The sequence below is a fragment of the Curcuma longa genome, chromosome 1, assembly GCF_044706935.1.
Source record: "Curcuma longa cultivar G26 ecotype Majalengka, Jawa Barat chromosome 1, ITB_CL_G26_1.1, whole genome shotgun sequence".
Classification (NCBI taxonomy): Eukaryota; Viridiplantae; Streptophyta; class Magnoliopsida; order Zingiberales; family Zingiberaceae; genus Curcuma; species Curcuma longa.
In genome coordinates this window covers 7,269,853-7,286,128 of record NC_133861.1, presented here as the reverse complement: position 1 = coordinate 7,286,128, position 16,276 = coordinate 7,269,853, and the positions used below count along the sequence as shown (strand labels likewise).

The 16,276-nt window shown below is 35.4% G+C and overlaps 3 protein-coding genes across 3 annotated transcripts; 2 read left to right on the top strand and 1 right to left on the bottom strand.

Annotated features, from left to right (window-relative positions):
* Positions 1 to 1,261: 1,261 nt before the first annotated feature.
* LOC141843984 (protein RRC1-like) lies at positions 1,262 to 2,278 on the top strand. Its single transcript, XM_074732004.1, has 4 exons — positions 1,262 to 1,436; positions 1,545 to 1,623; positions 1,731 to 1,866; positions 2,008 to 2,278. The coding sequence occupies exons 2-4, from the start codon at positions 1,558 to 1,560 to the stop codon at positions 2,055 to 2,057; spliced, it is 252 nt and encodes an 83-aa protein (XP_074588105.1). The 5' UTR covers positions 1,262 to 1,436; positions 1,545 to 1,557; the 3' UTR covers positions 2,058 to 2,278.
* A 6,880-nt stretch (positions 2,279 to 9,158) lies between these two features.
* Positions 9,159 to 10,197, bottom strand: LOC141830209 (protein RRC1-like). The gene is made up of 4 exons (XM_074717696.1): positions 10,023 to 10,197; positions 9,836 to 9,914; positions 9,593 to 9,728; positions 9,159 to 9,451 (listed from the first exon to the last, which is right to left on the bottom strand). Exons 2-4 carry the CDS (start codon positions 9,899 to 9,901, stop codon positions 9,402 to 9,404), a joined length of 252 nt encoding a protein of 83 aa, XP_074573797.1. The 5' UTR covers positions 9,902 to 9,914; positions 10,023 to 10,197; the 3' UTR covers positions 9,159 to 9,401.
* Positions 10,198 to 11,364: 1,167 nt separating this feature from the next.
* On the top strand, positions 11,365 to 15,948 carry LOC141823414 (V-type proton ATPase subunit C-like). The gene is made up of 8 exons (XM_074710696.1): positions 11,365 to 11,576; positions 11,657 to 11,725; positions 11,801 to 11,928; positions 12,032 to 12,131; positions 13,807 to 13,874; positions 13,953 to 14,094; positions 15,507 to 15,623; positions 15,799 to 15,948. Exons 1-8 carry the CDS (start codon positions 11,457 to 11,459, stop codon positions 15,946 to 15,948), a joined length of 894 nt encoding a protein of 297 aa, XP_074566797.1. The 5' UTR covers positions 11,365 to 11,456.
* The last annotated feature ends 328 nt before the right edge of the window (positions 15,949 to 16,276 follow it).

Genomic DNA, 16,276 nt, shown 5'->3' with positions numbered 1-16,276 from the left:
GCCCCTTAAAATCTAAAATTTTCTCGTTTACTTTCAAACGTTAATACACTGAAACTATAACATTATATTTTGACGATGACGATGGATGAGACTTGATGTGGGTCGATCACTCATGGTCCGCACCGTCTCTCACGGATTCTGATCCGATAGGGCTCTTGTCTTCTTTGCACTTGAACGAGTCTACATTAACATCGGTTAGTGAGCCTCGGCATGGTCCGAGTGACGTGCGAAATTGAGGTAAATCGAGTATAACTGAATTGATTATGATGAAGCATAGTTGCAGAGGAAGGTAAGACTTCGGATCTCAACGAAGTCAAGACAATACCCTGTTCTGTCATGGTTAAACTATAACTTCTCGATTTATTTTCATAGATGATCATAGACCTGATCATGTAAGACTCCTAAGATGACGGATTCCACCTTTTATAGAAGAAGAAGATGAATAAACACCAAAAAAGATGAGTAATAAGAAGTCATTCATTTCTCCTCCTCTGATTTACCATCCTTACAAGGATGATGAAAATTGTGAAAGTTTGATATTTTATTGTAGTGCTTTTGAGATTTACCTTCAAATATCAATGAACTTTCATAGAATTGAGTATTCAATTAAATTTGATTCCGGGGACATAATTGAATTGTTATAACGAAACAGAGTTGTAGAAGTGGACAAAAATTCGAATCTCGGTGAAGTTGAGATAATGTCCTCTTTGTCGTGGTTAATTATAATTTTTTAATTTATTTTTTTCATAGATGATCATGAAGATCGATCATGTGAGATCGTTAAAGTGATAGATTTTTTTTTTAAAAGAGTATTCAACTAAATTTGAGTTTTAGATAAATAATATAATTGATTGACCTCTAAGTAAAATTGTTGTTAAATAAAAATGTTATAATTTTTTTTGAAATATGTAGTAATTTTTTAATGGAACAATTTCATATAATACACATTTAAAAAAATTAAATTAAAATTATATATTATTAAATATCATATTTAAATATACAATTAGCTTGCTTATTGTCGAGTGAAGAATGACTTTAAAATTAGTATCACTTCTATTTTGTAAATTATGAAGGCAAATATAATACTTTAAAATGGAATATAATATGTTAAGGGGTAATAATAAAACATAATAATTTACGGGGCCAAAATTAAATTTTTCTCATTTACAGTCCAGGGCTAAATAAGGACTTTGTTCGCGATCCCAAAGCCCTTGCCTGGTTCCGCTCTCCCTTCCCCTTCGGCGGCCGTCTCCGTCGTCGTCACCGTCGCCGTCGCCGTCGCCGTAATCGTGCTCGGCGAACGTAATCTTCGGTTTTGGGTCCGCCCGAATCGGATATTCCTTCTGAGGTGATCCCACCTCTTCCGCCTCGCTTTAGGGTTCTTCTCTAGGGTAGTAACGGCACTAAACCTTCGTTACCCGTCGACTGCTTTTCTGGTACTTTTGCCTTGAGAAACCACAATGTTTATTTTTGTTTTCATTTGCTAATTGTTGTTCGACGCGGCAATATAAAATCTCGATCTTGCCTACCATTTTCCCTGTTAGATTTGACGAGAATATGGGCTCTTCCCAGAAGAAAATCCCGTTCCATAGACACAGGGAAGCTGAGGAAGCGAGGAAGAAGGTAAGCAGTGCTTGATTTCTTTTACAGTCGTACTTGTTAGGCAGCGAGAGGGTGAAAAGCTCCTTAATCGATGATTTCTCTTTCTTAATTGTGCGGGGACAATAAAGAGAGAAGAGGACGAAGCTGCACGTGTTTATGCTGAATTCGTAGAGTCCTTTAAGGGTGATAACGCTCCAGGTTCGAAGACTTTTGTCAGGGGAGGAGTCATTGATCCCAATGACAGGCTTAAGGCCAATTCAGAAGGTTAGTTTTCAGAGGGTGATATTTTTCTCTGTTGATCTATAAACACGCACCTTCTCATAGTTTTTGGATGCATGCATTTTCTTATTATTAAAGTGCAAATTAATAAAAGGGTTGGCCTTTTGATGCGTTCGGCAATCGCAGGTGGAAAGTCCAAAGATGGGGTATCTGTTCCAAAGAAGGGAAGTAGGTAAACGAATGTATTTGATTTTCAAAAGATGGAATCTCGGTGTTAGCCATATTCCATCCTTATAATAAAAAATACTATATAATTTGATCAGTCCACCATTGGAAGCTGACAATGTGCCACTTTTCAGTAGGACTCTACCATGTTGAGTTAAAGATATTTGGTGATTGAATTTCTATCATCTATTTAACATATTGTTTCTAAAAGTAAACTGCTCCTGAGGTTATTACCTTTGTGATTCTTAAACATCCTATGTGGACATTGTTGTTTCTTTTTGTAGCTCAAATTCTCTCTAGTTATAGACTCTGATTATTTGTGGTTTATATGAAGATGCTCTTTTAGAGCTTATCTAATTGCTTCATCTCCGTATTGATCTGGTTTTTAATCCTCCACATCAGTTGGCTCTATGAAGCTAGATGATCTTTGAGTAAATCTTCCCCATTGGTTTCTGGTTAATTGGCTTTAGGTTTTTATAAAATATGGCAGTCATCAACTCTCTGGCTATATTTTATAGTTAATGACGAAATAGACTAATTTACATTATTACTTTGAATTATAATTCTCTACCTTCCAATAAACTTGCACACTGTTATATTTCAATGGCTATTCTGTAATTCCTTTTAAAAACAATTTTTTGGCATGGAGATTATTTATTTATTTATTTATTTTTTTGAGTTGATCGAGCAAATATTACATATACTGTTGGTTAACTGTCCAGGTCCCTTCTAAGTTTCAAATTGTAACCGTAAAGTCATTCATGTGAAAGCGAGTTTGTGTATTTTCAGAATTTTGTGAAGTACAATTTTGTTGGACTTATAGTCATTGATGTGTTACAATAATAGAACCATTAGATTATAGTCTAAAAGCTTTGTTTTGAACTAGTTGAGAGGGTCAAAACATTGTAGACCACATTGTCACATTAAAACCTTGATAGCCCCTTTGTTTTTTCAAATTTAACCTAAGAATATCCCACTCTGATACTGTTGAGAAGAAAAAGAAAACTGCTATGACATGAACTTTGACATGGCCCAGAAGTGAATGTCCATGAATAAACCAATCCACAAAAATAGTGGAGAAGTGTAAAAAATAAAAATTCATGGAACATAGCAAAAAATTAGTTAGATTACGTTATAAATTGATGGAATTCATTGAAATTTGACAAATTGATAAGGAAAATGGATATAAAATTGATATAATTTTGAAAAACTTAAGTGACCTAGCCTTCCCTTTAATCATTGCTTTTTTATCTCACACTGGAAGGAGATTGAATTATTATCACCCTGCATGTTGCCAAGTGTTGCCACAACTTGAGATTCAACATAAGATTAAGGATAACCCATTCAACCTTGCCATCATTCTTTACTCAATGCTTCACTCATCTTTCTCTTGTTTACTATATGATTGAGTGTCATTATTGTGGATCAAGAGAGGGTATCGTTGATCATGAGAGTGCAATACTCCTTTTCAATTAACAATGACCCTAAAATTGCTGTTCAACTAAAAAATGATGCTACTGTGTTAAGGACCCAACCAAAGGTAATATTATATAAGAACAATTTTATTAACGAATATTTTTAACAATCTAGTGTGATTGGGTAGCTTATATTATATACCAAAAATATGATTTTATTATTTATTATAACATAACTTTATTTAATAATTTATATCGATAAACATATATTTAAATAGTTGCAAATGTAATGAGATATAATATGCATGCTTCTTAAAACTTTAGGACATCTATTATAATCTTGCATAAGAAATAATTTTATTATATTTCTCATTTTAAAAAAAAAGTTTTTTCAACCCGATTTCTCTGATATTACCTATCTCATGCAACAAATACTATGACTCTTTGACTATCTCATCCCAATTCCAGTATCGATTCCAATTTTGACAACTATGTAAATGTTTAATATTTGAGTAGTTGGCTCTAGCTTTACTTGTAATGCGTGATACAAATTTCTAGATTTGAGTCCATGTGACTGGATCAAATATAGATTATTAGATGATTAATAACTGACATTTATTCAAACTTCATGGCTGTTATGTCAATCAAAATGCTTTTATGTGACAATGTTGTTGATTGTCAAAAACCTAACGTTCAATGTTATGGTGGTTTTGGCCAGATTACATGTCAATTTATCAACTTGGTAAATTTTCATATGTGCACCATCTGTTGCTCTACTTTAAAATTTTGGTTGGCAGGTGCACATGTTATCCATATTAAAAATAACTTAAAATCATATATGCGTATTATGATATTATGACTAACAAAGTGCATCACTGATGTTTTTCTTTGACATTCAATACTAGATAAAATATCGAAACTGGGATATTCAACAAAGATTGTATCTTAGCATAGGCATTCGACAATCTACACATATAAAATTTAGTCATGGATTATGAGAATTTAACAATGGTACACCTGGACATTCAACATATATTAGATCAAATTTTATCCTAGATGGTATGGTTCACAATCAACAATGGACTCAAAAAAGTAGCTGTCATAAGCACAAATACTCACCAGTGTTATAGGTAGAGTTGTCTACTTCTAAATTATGTTCATGCATACTAGACATTAGCTTGGTGGAACCATCTGAAACATGTATACCAAAGTAATCAGCAAACAGAAGATAGTTAAAACTAACCTGAGACGAATTGCTGAATGCTGAATCTGCTTAAGAAACTAAGACTAGATGAGGAAGTGGGGAAGACAGAGAGAGATAGAGTAAAAAATGTACAAAAGAGGAAGAATGGCCAGAGCTGTTGCCCCTTAGTTGTGTGGAAATAAGGGTAGGTCAAGCTTCTGTACTGAATCAAATCATCCAGTTTGGTTTCAATCTGGTTTCAATGGATCCAGAGCTGTTGCCCCTTAGTTGTGTGGAAATAAGGGTAGGTCAAGCTTCTGTACTGAATCAAATCATCCAGTTTGGTTTCAATCTGGTTTGCAATCGAAATTCCTTTCCCCGGCACCCCGCATGGCGGAGCTTCGTGCACGGGCTGCCCTTTATTAAAATTATCAAATAATGCATTCAAATCAATACATTTAGCTATTGCATCTCAACCCTTTGATGTCTTCATTTAGTATCATTCATTGACCTTTAATTGCATTCACATTGTCATAACCCTATTTGCATCAAGTCTAGGATGACAGACGGATATGGTTGTACCCACACCTTGGACATACAGTAGGTGACTTATCCAATTGAGTCTTGTTGCCCTCATCCTACTGATAGGATCTTAAGTGGGTTTTGAGGTAGGATAATTTAATTCTTTGGGAACACAAATGGTGTTTTCAACTTTCGCATGCGCCTTTGAATGGATCGTCACTTGCATGTTCCCTAGGACGCACACAACAGCTGCCATTTATGTGGCGGACACATTTTGGTATGGGATGGAGATGAAGTGCATCTGAGCAATCAAGAGATTTTCACTGGCTGTCTTGAAGACCATGCATCTTAGGACATGTGCGAAGCTGTATGGTGGAAGCGGCTTTGATGCTTTGGAATAGATGTACCAACAGCTACATGCCAAATGGGTGGCCATTAAGATTAAAAATAAGTTAGAGGTTTATAAGAATATTTATAAAAACATAAGGCCCTTCTCTTTGGGCAAAGGGAGTTATGTCAGAGTATACAAGAGAAAAAGGTATCCATCATCACTTTGTTCCCCCCCTTGATTTCAACTGCTTCCTTTTCTGATATGTCATGAAAAGGAAGCAGTTGGAATCAAAGAGAGGGAGACAAAGTGATGATGGATACCTTTTCTCTTGTATCTTCTGACATAACCTTTCCCTTTGCCCAAAGAGAAGGGCCTTATGCTTTTATATTTCTATAAACCTAACTAATTTTTGAATCTTAATGGCCACCCATTTGGTGGTCTAGCTGTTGGGTACATCTATTTCCAAAGCATCAAAGCCGCTTCCCACCATACAGCTTCGCACATGTCCTAAGATGCATGGTCTCAAGACAGCCGGTGAAAATCTCTTGATTGCCAGATGCACTTCATCTCCCATCCATCAAAACATGTCCGCCACATAAACGGCAGGCTGTTATCATGCGTAGCAGGAACATGCAAGTGCAACATCAATGGGTTGCTTCAAAGGCGCATGCGAAAGTTGAAAACACCATTTAGATGCCAAGATGCTGTTCCCAAAGAATTAAATTATCCTACCTCAAAACCCACTTAAGATCCTATCAGTAGGATGAGGGCAACCAAGACTCAATTGGATAAGTCACCTACTGTATGTCCAAGGTGGTCCAGTACAACCATATCCGTCTGTCATCCTAGACTTGATGCAAAATTGGGTTATGACAATGTGAATGCAATTAAAGGTCAATGAATGATACTAAATGAAGACATCAAAGGGTTGAGATGCAATAGCTAAATGTATTGATTTGAATGCATTATTTGATAATTTTAATAAAGGGCAGCCCGGTGCACGAAGCTATGCGGGGTCCGGGGAAAGGAAAAATCATGGATTTTGAATTTGAATCACACAACTAAGGGGCAACAGCTTGAAAAACCAGATTGAAACCAAACTGGTTGCTTTGATTCAGTATAGAAGCTTGACCTACCCTTATTTCCACACAACTAAGGGACAACAGCTCTGGCCATTCTTCCTCTTTTGTACATTATTTACTCTCTCTCTGTCTTCCCCACTTCCTCATCTAGTCTTAGTTTCTTAAGCAGATTCAGCATTCAGCAATTCGTCTCAGTTTAGTTTTTATCTTCTGTTTGCTGATTACTTTGGTATACGTGTTTCAGATGGTTCCACCAAGCTAATGTCTAGTATGCATGAACATAAACAATTTAGAAGTAGACAACTCTACCTATAACACTGGTGAGTATTTGTGCTTATGACAGCTACTTTTTGAGTCCATTGTTGATTGTGAGCCATACCATCTAGGATAAAATTTGATCTAATATATGTTGAATGTCCAGGTGTACCATTGTTGAATTCTCATAACCCATGACTAAATTTTATATGTGTAGATTGTCGAATGCCTATACTAAGATACAATCTTTATTGAATATCCCAGTTTTGATATTTTATCTAGTATTGAATGTCAAAGAAAAACATCAGTGATGCACTTTGTTAGTCATAATATCATAATACAAATATATGATTTTAAGTTATTTTTAATATGGATAACATGTGCACCTGCCAACCAAAATTTTAAAGTAGAGCAACAGATGGTGCACATATGAAAATTTACCAAGTTGATAAATTGACATGTAATCTGGCCAAAACCACCATAACATTGAACGTTAGGTTTTTGACAATCAACAACATTGCGACATAAAAGCATTTTGATTGACATAACAGCCATGAAGTTTGAATAAATGTCAGTTATTAATCATCTAATAATCTATATTTGATCCAATCACATGGACTCAAATCTAGAAATTTGTATCACACATTACAAGTAAAGCTAGAGCCAACTGCTCAAATATTAAACATTTACATAGTCGTCAAAATTGGAATCGATACTGGAATTGGGATGAGATAGTCAAAGAGTGAAAGTATTTGTTGCATGGGATAGGTAGTATCAGAGAAATCGGGTTGAAAAAACTTTTTTTTTAAAATGAGAAATATAATAAAATTATTTCTTATGCAAGATTATAATAGATGTCCTAAAGTTTTAAGAAGCATGCATATTATATCTCATTACATTTGCAACTATTTAAATATATGTTTATGGATATAAATTATTAAATAAAGTTATGTTATGATAAATAATAAAATCATATTTTTGGTATATAATATAAGCTACCCAATCACACTAGATTGTTAAAATATTCTTTAATAAAATTGTTGTTATGTAATATTACCTTTGGTTGGGTCCTTAACACAGTAGCATCATTTTTTAGTTGAACAGCAATTTTAGGGTCATTGTTAATTGAAAAGGAGTATTGCACTCTCATGATCAACGATACCCTCTCTTGATCCACAATAATGACACTCAATCATATAGTAAACAAGAGAAAGATGAGTGAACCATTGAGTAAAGAATGATGGCAAGGTTGAATGGGTTATCCTTAATCTTATGTTGAATCTCAAGTTGTGGCAACACTTGGCAACATGCAGGGTGATAATAATTCAATCTCCTTCCAGTGTGAGATAAACAAGCAATGATTAAAGGGAAGGCTAGGTCACTTAAGTTTTTCAAAATTATATCAATTTTATATCCATTTTCCTTGTCAATTTGTCAAATTTCAATGAATTCCATCAATTTATAACGTAATCTAACTAATTTTTTGCTATGTTCCATGAATTTTTATTTTTTACACTTCTCCACTATTTTTGTGGATTGGTTTATTCATGGACATCCACTTCTGGGCCATGTCAAAGTTCATGTCATAGCAGTTTTCTTTTCTTCTCAACAGTATCAGAGTGGGATATTCTTAGGTTAAATTTGAAAAAACAAAGGGGCTATCAAGGTTTTCATGTGACAATGTGGTCTATAATGTTTTGACCCTCTAAAACTAGTTCAAAACAAAGCTTTTAGACTATAATCAAATGGTTCTATTATTGTAAGTCCAAAGTCAAAATTGTACTTCACAAAATTCTAAAATTACACAACTCGCTTTCACATGAATGACTTTATGGTTACAATTTGAAACTTAGAAGGGACCTAGACAGTTAACCAACAGTATATATAATATTTGCTCGATCAACTCAAAAAAATAAATAAATAAATTATCTTCATGCCAAAAAATTGTTTTTAAAAGGAATTACAGAATAGCCATTGAAATATAACAGTGTGCAAGTTTATTTGAAGGTAGAGAATTATAATTCAAAGTAATAATGTAAATTAGTCTATTTCGTCATTAACTATAAAATATAGCCAGAGAGTTGATGACTGCCATATTTTATAAAAACCTAAAGCCAATTAACCAGAAACCAATGGGGAAGATTTACTCAAAGATCATCTAGCTTCATAAAGCCAACTGATGTGGAGGATTAAAAACCAGATCAATACGGAGATGAAGCAATTAGATAAGCTCTAAAAGAGCATCTTCATATAAACCACAAATAATCAGAGTCTATAACTAGAGAGAATTTGAGCTACAAAAAGAAACAACAATGTCCACATAGGATGTTTAAGAATCACAAAGGTAATAACCTCAGGAGCAGTTTACTTTTAGAAACAATATGTTAAATAGATGATAGAAATTCAATCACCAAATATCTTTAACTCAACATGGTAGAGTCCTACTGAAAAGTGGCACATTGTCAGCTTCCAATGGTGGACTGATCAAATTATATAGTATTTTTTATTATAAGGATGGAATATGGCTAACACCGAGATTCCATCTTTTGAAAATCAAATACATTCGTTTACCTACTTCCCTTCTTTGGAACAGATACCCCATCTTTGGACTTTCCACCTGCGATTGCCGAACGCATCAAAAGGCCAACCCTTTTATTAATTTGCACTTTAATAATAAGAAAATGCATGCATCCAAAAACTATGAGAAGGTGCGTGTTTATAGATCAACAGAGAAAAATATCACCCTCTGAAAACTAACCTTCTGAATTGGCCTTAAGCCTGTCATTGGGATCAATGACTCCTCCCCTGACAAAAGTCTTCGAACCTGGAGCGTTATCACCCTTAAAGGACTCTACGAATTCAGCATAAACACGTGCAGCTTCGTCCTCTTCTCTCTTTATTGTCCCCGCACAATTAAGAAAGAGAAATCATCGATTAAGGAGCTTTTCACCCTCTCGCTGCCTAACAAGTACGACTGTAAAAGAAATCAAGCACTGCTTACCTTCTTCCTCGCTTCCTCAGCTTCCCTGTGTCTATGGAACGGGATTTTCTTCTGGGAAGAGCCCATATTCTCGTCAAATCTAACAGGGAAAATGGTAAGCAAGATCGAGATTTTATATTGCCGCGTCGAACAACAATTAGCAAATGAAAACAAAAATAAACATTGTGGTTTCTCAAGGCAAAAGTACCAGAAAAGCAGTCGACGGGTAACGAAGGTTTAGTGCCGTTACTACCCTAGAGAAGAACCCTAAAGCGAGGCGGAAGAGGTGGGATCACCTCAGAAGGAATATCCGATTCGGGCGGACCCAAAACCGAAGATTACGTTCGCCGAGCACGATTACGGCGACGGCGACGGCGACGGTGACGACGACGGAGACGGCCGCCGAAGGGGAAGGGAGAGCGGAACCAGGCAAGGGCTTTGGGATCGCGAACAAAGTCCTTATTTAGCCCTGGACTGTAAATGAGAAAAATTTAATTTTGGCCCCCTAAATTATTATGTTTTATTATTACCCCTTAACATATTATATTCCATTTTAAAGTATTATATTTGCCTTCATAATTTACAAAATAGAAGTGATACTAATTTTAAAGTCATTCTTCACTCGACAATAAGCAAGCTAATTGTATATTTAAATATGATATTTAATAATATATAATTTTAATTTAATTTTTTAAAATGTGTATTATGTGAAATTGTTCCAATAAAAAATTACTACATATTTCAAAAAAATATATAACATTTTTATTTAACAACAAATTTAGCTGAAAGGTCAATCAATTATATTATTTATCTAAAACTCAAATTTAGTTTAATACTTATGTAAAAAAGTGGAATCAGTCACTCTAGTGGTCCCACACGATCAATTTCATGATGATCTGTAAATAGATAAATCGAAAAGATGTAGTTGATCACGACGAAAGAGGACATTGTTTCGGCTTCGTCAAAATTCGAATTCTTGTCAATTTCTACAACTTTGTTTTGTCGTAATCAACTCAGCTATGCCCCCGAGCCAAATTTAATTGAATACTCAATTCTACGAAAGTTCATTGATGTTTAAGGATAAATCTCGAAAGTACTACAGTAAAAATATCAAACTTTTACAATTTTCATCATCCTGATGGTAAATCAGAGGAGGAGAAAGGGGTGACTTCTTATTATTCATCTTCTAGCCCTCTCATACGGTCGGAGCCATGATCATTGTCATCATCAAAATATAATATTATAGTTTCACTGTATCAATGTTTGACCGATCGTGTGGTCCGAATTCTAACGTTGAGCCAGGCAACATCCTCCTGCGTCGTGATCAATTATAGTTTCTCGATTTACCTCCTCACAACTGGTCGTGGAATCAATCGTGTGGGACCGCTGCAAAGAGGACAAGGCGGATTCCATCGTTACATCATTTGCAGTAAGAAAGTAAACGAGAAAATTTTAGATTTTAAGGGGCATTTTAGAAAAATGTCGTCACAAGTCGCTAATTAGTAAATTCGAAAATCCCATTTAATTTTGGAGACGGAGTTAGTCGTGACCTCGCCGATTCATTCCGTTCATGTGCTCCCGCTGAAGGCGAAGCAGCAGATCAACCCATCGCCGGCGATCGCGTGGTGATCCGTCTCCTCCAATGGCCGCCACCTCGAGGTACTGGATCGTCTCGCTTCCCGTCCACGCCTCCGCCACCACCGTCTGGAACCGCCTCCGCGAATCCATCTCCAAGCACTCCTTCGACACCCCGCTCTATCGCGTAATCGACGCCCCTCTACGTCTTGTTTTTCTTGTTGCTTGCCGCCTTTATAATCGTTTCGGTGATCTTGCGGGACGCAGTTCAACGTTCCGGATCTGCGAGTCGGAACCCTAGATTCGCTGCTCGCGCTCAGTGATGACCTCGCGAAGGTAATCGTTTCGCATCGTGGATTTCTTTTCCGATTGGCCTTTGTGTGACGTTGAATTGTGAGTTCGGTTACCCAGTCGAATGCATTCATCGAAGGGGTGACGCACAAGATCCGTCGTCAGATCGAGGATTTAGAGAAGGTGTCTGGCGTCCAAGTTGGTTCTTTGACCGTGGACGGGGTTCCCGTCGATTCATATCTCACGAGGTAGGTACCTGGAGAGCTAGTGATGAGTCCGACAATTTTTTTTATCCTTCCCTTTTAACATGTTTTCTGGAAGTGCGGTAATAATAATTTTCTTGAATGACAGGTTTGTTTGGGATGAAGGCAAGTATCCCACAATGTCACCTCTGAGGGAGATCGTTGACAGCATTCATGTTCAAGTGGCTAAAATTGAGGACGATTTGAAGGTCAGTTTATAAATCCCCCGTTATTTCTTTTAGTTGCTGATGTGACCTTTTGCTTTAACAGATTGAATTCTAGAAATGAACCTCTTCAACATTTAATTATTAAAATTAGCTTATGATTCCTGGCTTATCTCATACAATTATGCAGGACTGATTTAATTTATATCTGGACGTCCTTTACAATGAATACATGTTTTTCTGATAATGTAAAGTTCCATGTAATATCAACATTTTCTAACATTTTGTTGTAATGGATGGATTGCTCCTTTAACATGAACCTCATAAGAACTTGATGGGTTATCATGTTGGTTTAAACAAAATTGCTAATCAGTTTCCCAAAAATTTGATATATTAAAAATGCTAAATATTCTTAACAGACAAAAAAAACATTTTTTTTTTACCATTTATGGTGTCCTTTGTGTTGTTTAATAAGGTCTATCGTGTTGCTTACTCTTAATAAGGTAATGACAATTTAATCAGTAAACTTTATAGTTTGTAATTAACCACATTTTTGCATTAGAGTATGTTTCCACGCATTGTTTCTCTTGTCCAACACATTCAAATATTTGGTATACTTGCTTTCTCTTCTTTCTCCTCTTCCTTTTGTAAGTAGAAGCTGTTTAAAAAAGAGCTTAGAGATATTCATTGGGGGCGGGCATTAAAGATTGGACTACCTCTAGACTATAATATGTATTAAAACCGCTGAATCATTAACCTAGACATTGACACTCTTGATGAATATGTAATGTAATGTTTTGATTAGGTTTTCCTTTAAATACATGCATCTCCTATTGACAACTTATATTTTGATGGAGTTTTTGTTTCCATAAGTTCTTTTCGATAGCTTCTAGATGATTTATGAATATTCCTTGAAAATTTTGAATTTGGTAAGTATCATTTTGCATGGTATACAACTAAATTAAGAGGTTAAAGTTGAACGAATGGTTCCCTTGTGATCTGTGGTCAATGATGCAAATCCAGTTGTAAATGAAGATGGACATTAAATTGAACATTATTTACCAAACATGCATGTATCAAAATGTTATTTTGATTTTGTAATAAGAACAAGAAATAATTCTTGATCAATCCTTTTTCCCCATATTTTTTGAAGAACTAGAAAGATTCTTTTTGAGTTCAATATCACCTAATTGGGGATGTCTAGGCTATTTTATTTATTTTTAACAGTCACACAATGGTATCTACCATAAATTTCAACAGTTACTCCTTGTTCAACTCTTTACTTCAATTCTGCTTGTCTAAAAAGAATATTTGCCTCTTACAATCCATCTACATGCACCAAAATTACAGAAATTTTCCAAACAAAAAGGGTGAGACAGAAGCTGAAGCCCATGTTTGTTTCTAAAGGCAGGGTTCCCTAATGGTTAAACATTTTGTTGGGTTGTTCAGTTCCAATTCATCGAGCTTGGCTCTAATGCAATAAAATGAAGGCTTGAAAGCTGGAGTGCACTAGCACTTCCCATTCTCTACTATTTTGGAGCTGATAACAATAGCAAACTCAGTTTATAAATGTGATTATAATCTTTTACACATAAATGAAGCTACAAGCTCATCTAGACTGTTGGTAGAGTTTAAAGACTATTTCTGATGGATCATCTGGTTGCCTTTCATTTTTATGCTTGATTGTTTGAAGAATCCAGATTATTTTCATCTTTTGCAGATTCGTGTTGCAGAGTACAGCAATATCCGTAGTCAACTTAATGCAATAAACAGAAAGCAAAGTGGAAGGTATGGACTCTGATTTTCTAAGATTTCTCCCTTGGAGATTGTGATGTAAGTAAAATTTTCCTTTTTTGCCAATCACAGCTTAGCAGTGCGTGACCTTTCCAATTTGGTAAATCCAGAAGATATTGTCACATCAGAACATTTGGTGACACTTCTTGCTATAGTTCCAAAATACTCTCAAAAGGACTGGCTCTCAAGCTATGAAACATTAACTTCCTATGTGGTAAAACATTTTATTATCTGTTTCTTTAGCTGATATAGGCTTAGTTGTCCTTTTTCTTTTTACCTTTTTCCTATGCTCATTTTTGTTGAAGTAGAATGAATCCTTTTTCTGGTAAAATCATACTGACAAAATATCTTTGGCAGAAATTTATAAACTGAAATTTAATCTTTTTCCTATGGTGTCACTGTGAACTGTATTAAGCAAACCATGCCAAATTATTTTGAGGTGATGAACAAAACATAGACTAACAGTAACCTCAGCAGCATTACCACTTCCCTATTGAGCTATACATTATTCATTATATGGACCGTGGTACAAGTAAGACTGCTACTCTTGAAACTGAAAGCAGATGACCTTGTCAAAATTGAAGTATCTCCAATAAATTGTCCATTTTCCATGTGGACTCAGTGCTGGAGGAGTTAGGTGTCTGCATTGCAATATATTGAACTCTGTCTGTGGTGGTTTTTTTTTCTGGAATTTTGTCAGATTTAGTGTCGGTTTGTTTATAGAGTAACTTGTTTATGGAATATATTTTCTAGAATGGATTGACTGACATGACTGGCTCACCCTGATAGGTCGAGTGATCCAGACTAATCATCTCACTCAGACTGATTGGATTTATCGATCTGATCATACTGTCCAGCTTGATCCATTCACGTGGTTTGACCACTCCTTAGCTTGATCAGATCAATTGAATTGATTGGCACCTTACCCTTTAGCTTTATCGAATCATCTAAATCAATTGGCCCATGATGTGACCCTCTAGCTAACCTAACTCAGATGCCCAACCCAACTGAACGATTGAGTCACTCAGCCTAGCTGACCCAATTAGATCACCTGACTTGATCGACCTCTCAGCCCACTTAGATTGCCTATCCAACTAGACCGGTCAACCCACCCAGACTAAGCAAATTGCTTGGCAATTTGTTTCGTTGACCATGTCTTTTTATTGACCTAACATTAAAAAAATCTTAAAAAAACCATAAAACAAACAAAGCCTTGTAGAAGTCAACTATTTGATGTGATGCTTTAATCAAACGAGTACATAGGATATGATTCTGTGATGCTTGATTCAAAGCTACTCAATAGGATATGCTTCTTTTCTATGGGTTTTGTACTCTGAGTTGCTCTTCTGCCTCCTATTTTCTATCCATCACATTTCATTAATTTTCTGGTCTGTATGCTGAATAGCATGTGGAATAATATGACATGTTTCGAGCATTTTTTTCTTGATTCTAGAGTATAAGTTCTATAGTTGAAGAATAATGTTCATGAAATTTGTGCTTCTTTTAGAGCATCATGAAGTCTAATGAACAGCTTAAGATTCGTGCTTGATAGATTGGAAGTTGGATTCTAGATGATGCATGTACTTCTTATAGTTTACTACTCCATAATACCATCAATGTAAGCAGGTTCCTAGGTCAACAAAAAAGTTGCACGAGGATAATGAGTATGCTCTATACACAGTGACCCTCTTTCAGAAGGTTGCTGATAACTTCCGGAATAATGCACGTGAGAAAGGTTTTCAGGTAAGTTTTTTTTTTTTTTTATGGATATACAAAATCCCAATTATGCTGGACTTTAATACGAGTCACCAGAAAATCATTTGTGTGCATCTCTTTTCTGTTGAGTTCTAGATGGTCCAATGTATTCTGGAGCTCTGTTTATCATAGAAATTAGCTTTGTGTTTCTTGTGTGGTTTAGATTCGTGAATTTGAGTATAGTCCTGAAGCACAAGAGAGTAGAAAACAAGAATTCGAGAAACTTCTGCAAGATCAAGACAGCAAAAGGAGTTCACTTTTACAATGGTGCTATGCCAGTTATGGAGAGGTGGAATTTCACATTTTAGTATAATATGCTTATTTATCTTTATTTTGACATGCTGCCATATTCCTTTATATTATTTTTGAAATTGATTCCTTGAAATCATAGAAAGAAATGATCTCTTATAGAAAGAAGCAATTCAAGAAACCTAATTTATTAAGTTTCAGTAGTGAGTCCAAAGAACTAAAAAGTCTCTTGCTACTGGGTAACAGATGCTCCAAGCGAATTAGAGACAATGCAGGCCCCCCTCTAAGAACTAAAATGTCTCCGCTCATAAACAACCATCATATGTTTACTTGGGTTCATATTCTGGTTTTTTTATATCAATAGCTACAAGTAAAATATGATATTAAAATCA

Excerpts from the sequence above, each read along its gene's own strand:
- LOC141843984 (XM_074732004.1), top strand. The coding sequence starts at position 1,558 with ATGGGCTCTTCCCAGAAGAAAATCCCGTTCCATAGACACAGGGAAGCT. Across the intron at positions 1,624-1,730 it reads CTGAGGAAGCGAGGAAGAAG|AGAGAAGAGGACGAAGCTGC; the intron begins GTAAGCAGTGCT and ends GGGACAATAAAG. Across the intron at positions 1,867-2,007 it reads GCTTAAGGCCAATTCAGAAG|GTGGAAAGTCCAAAGATGGG; the intron begins GTTAGTTTTCAG and ends CGGCAATCGCAG.
- LOC141823414 (XM_074710696.1), top strand. The coding sequence starts at position 11,457 with ATGGCCGCCACCTCGAGGTACTGGATCGTCTCGCTTCCCGTCCACGCC. Across the intron at positions 11,929-12,031 it reads GTCGATTCATATCTCACGAG|GTTTGTTTGGGATGAAGGCA; the intron begins GTAGGTACCTGG and ends CTTGAATGACAG. Across the intron at positions 12,132-13,806 it reads AAATTGAGGACGATTTGAAG|ATTCGTGTTGCAGAGTACAG; the intron begins GTCAGTTTATAA and ends CATCTTTTGCAG.
- LOC141830209 (XM_074717696.1), bottom strand. The coding sequence starts at position 9,901 with ATGGGCTCTTCCCAGAAGAAAATCCCGTTCCATAGACACAGGGAAGCT. Across the intron at positions 9,729-9,835 it reads CTGAGGAAGCGAGGAAGAAG|AGAGAAGAGGACGAAGCTGC; the intron begins GTAAGCAGTGCT and ends GGGACAATAAAG. Across the intron at positions 9,452-9,592 it reads GCTTAAGGCCAATTCAGAAG|GTGGAAAGTCCAAAGATGGG; the intron begins GTTAGTTTTCAG and ends CGGCAATCGCAG.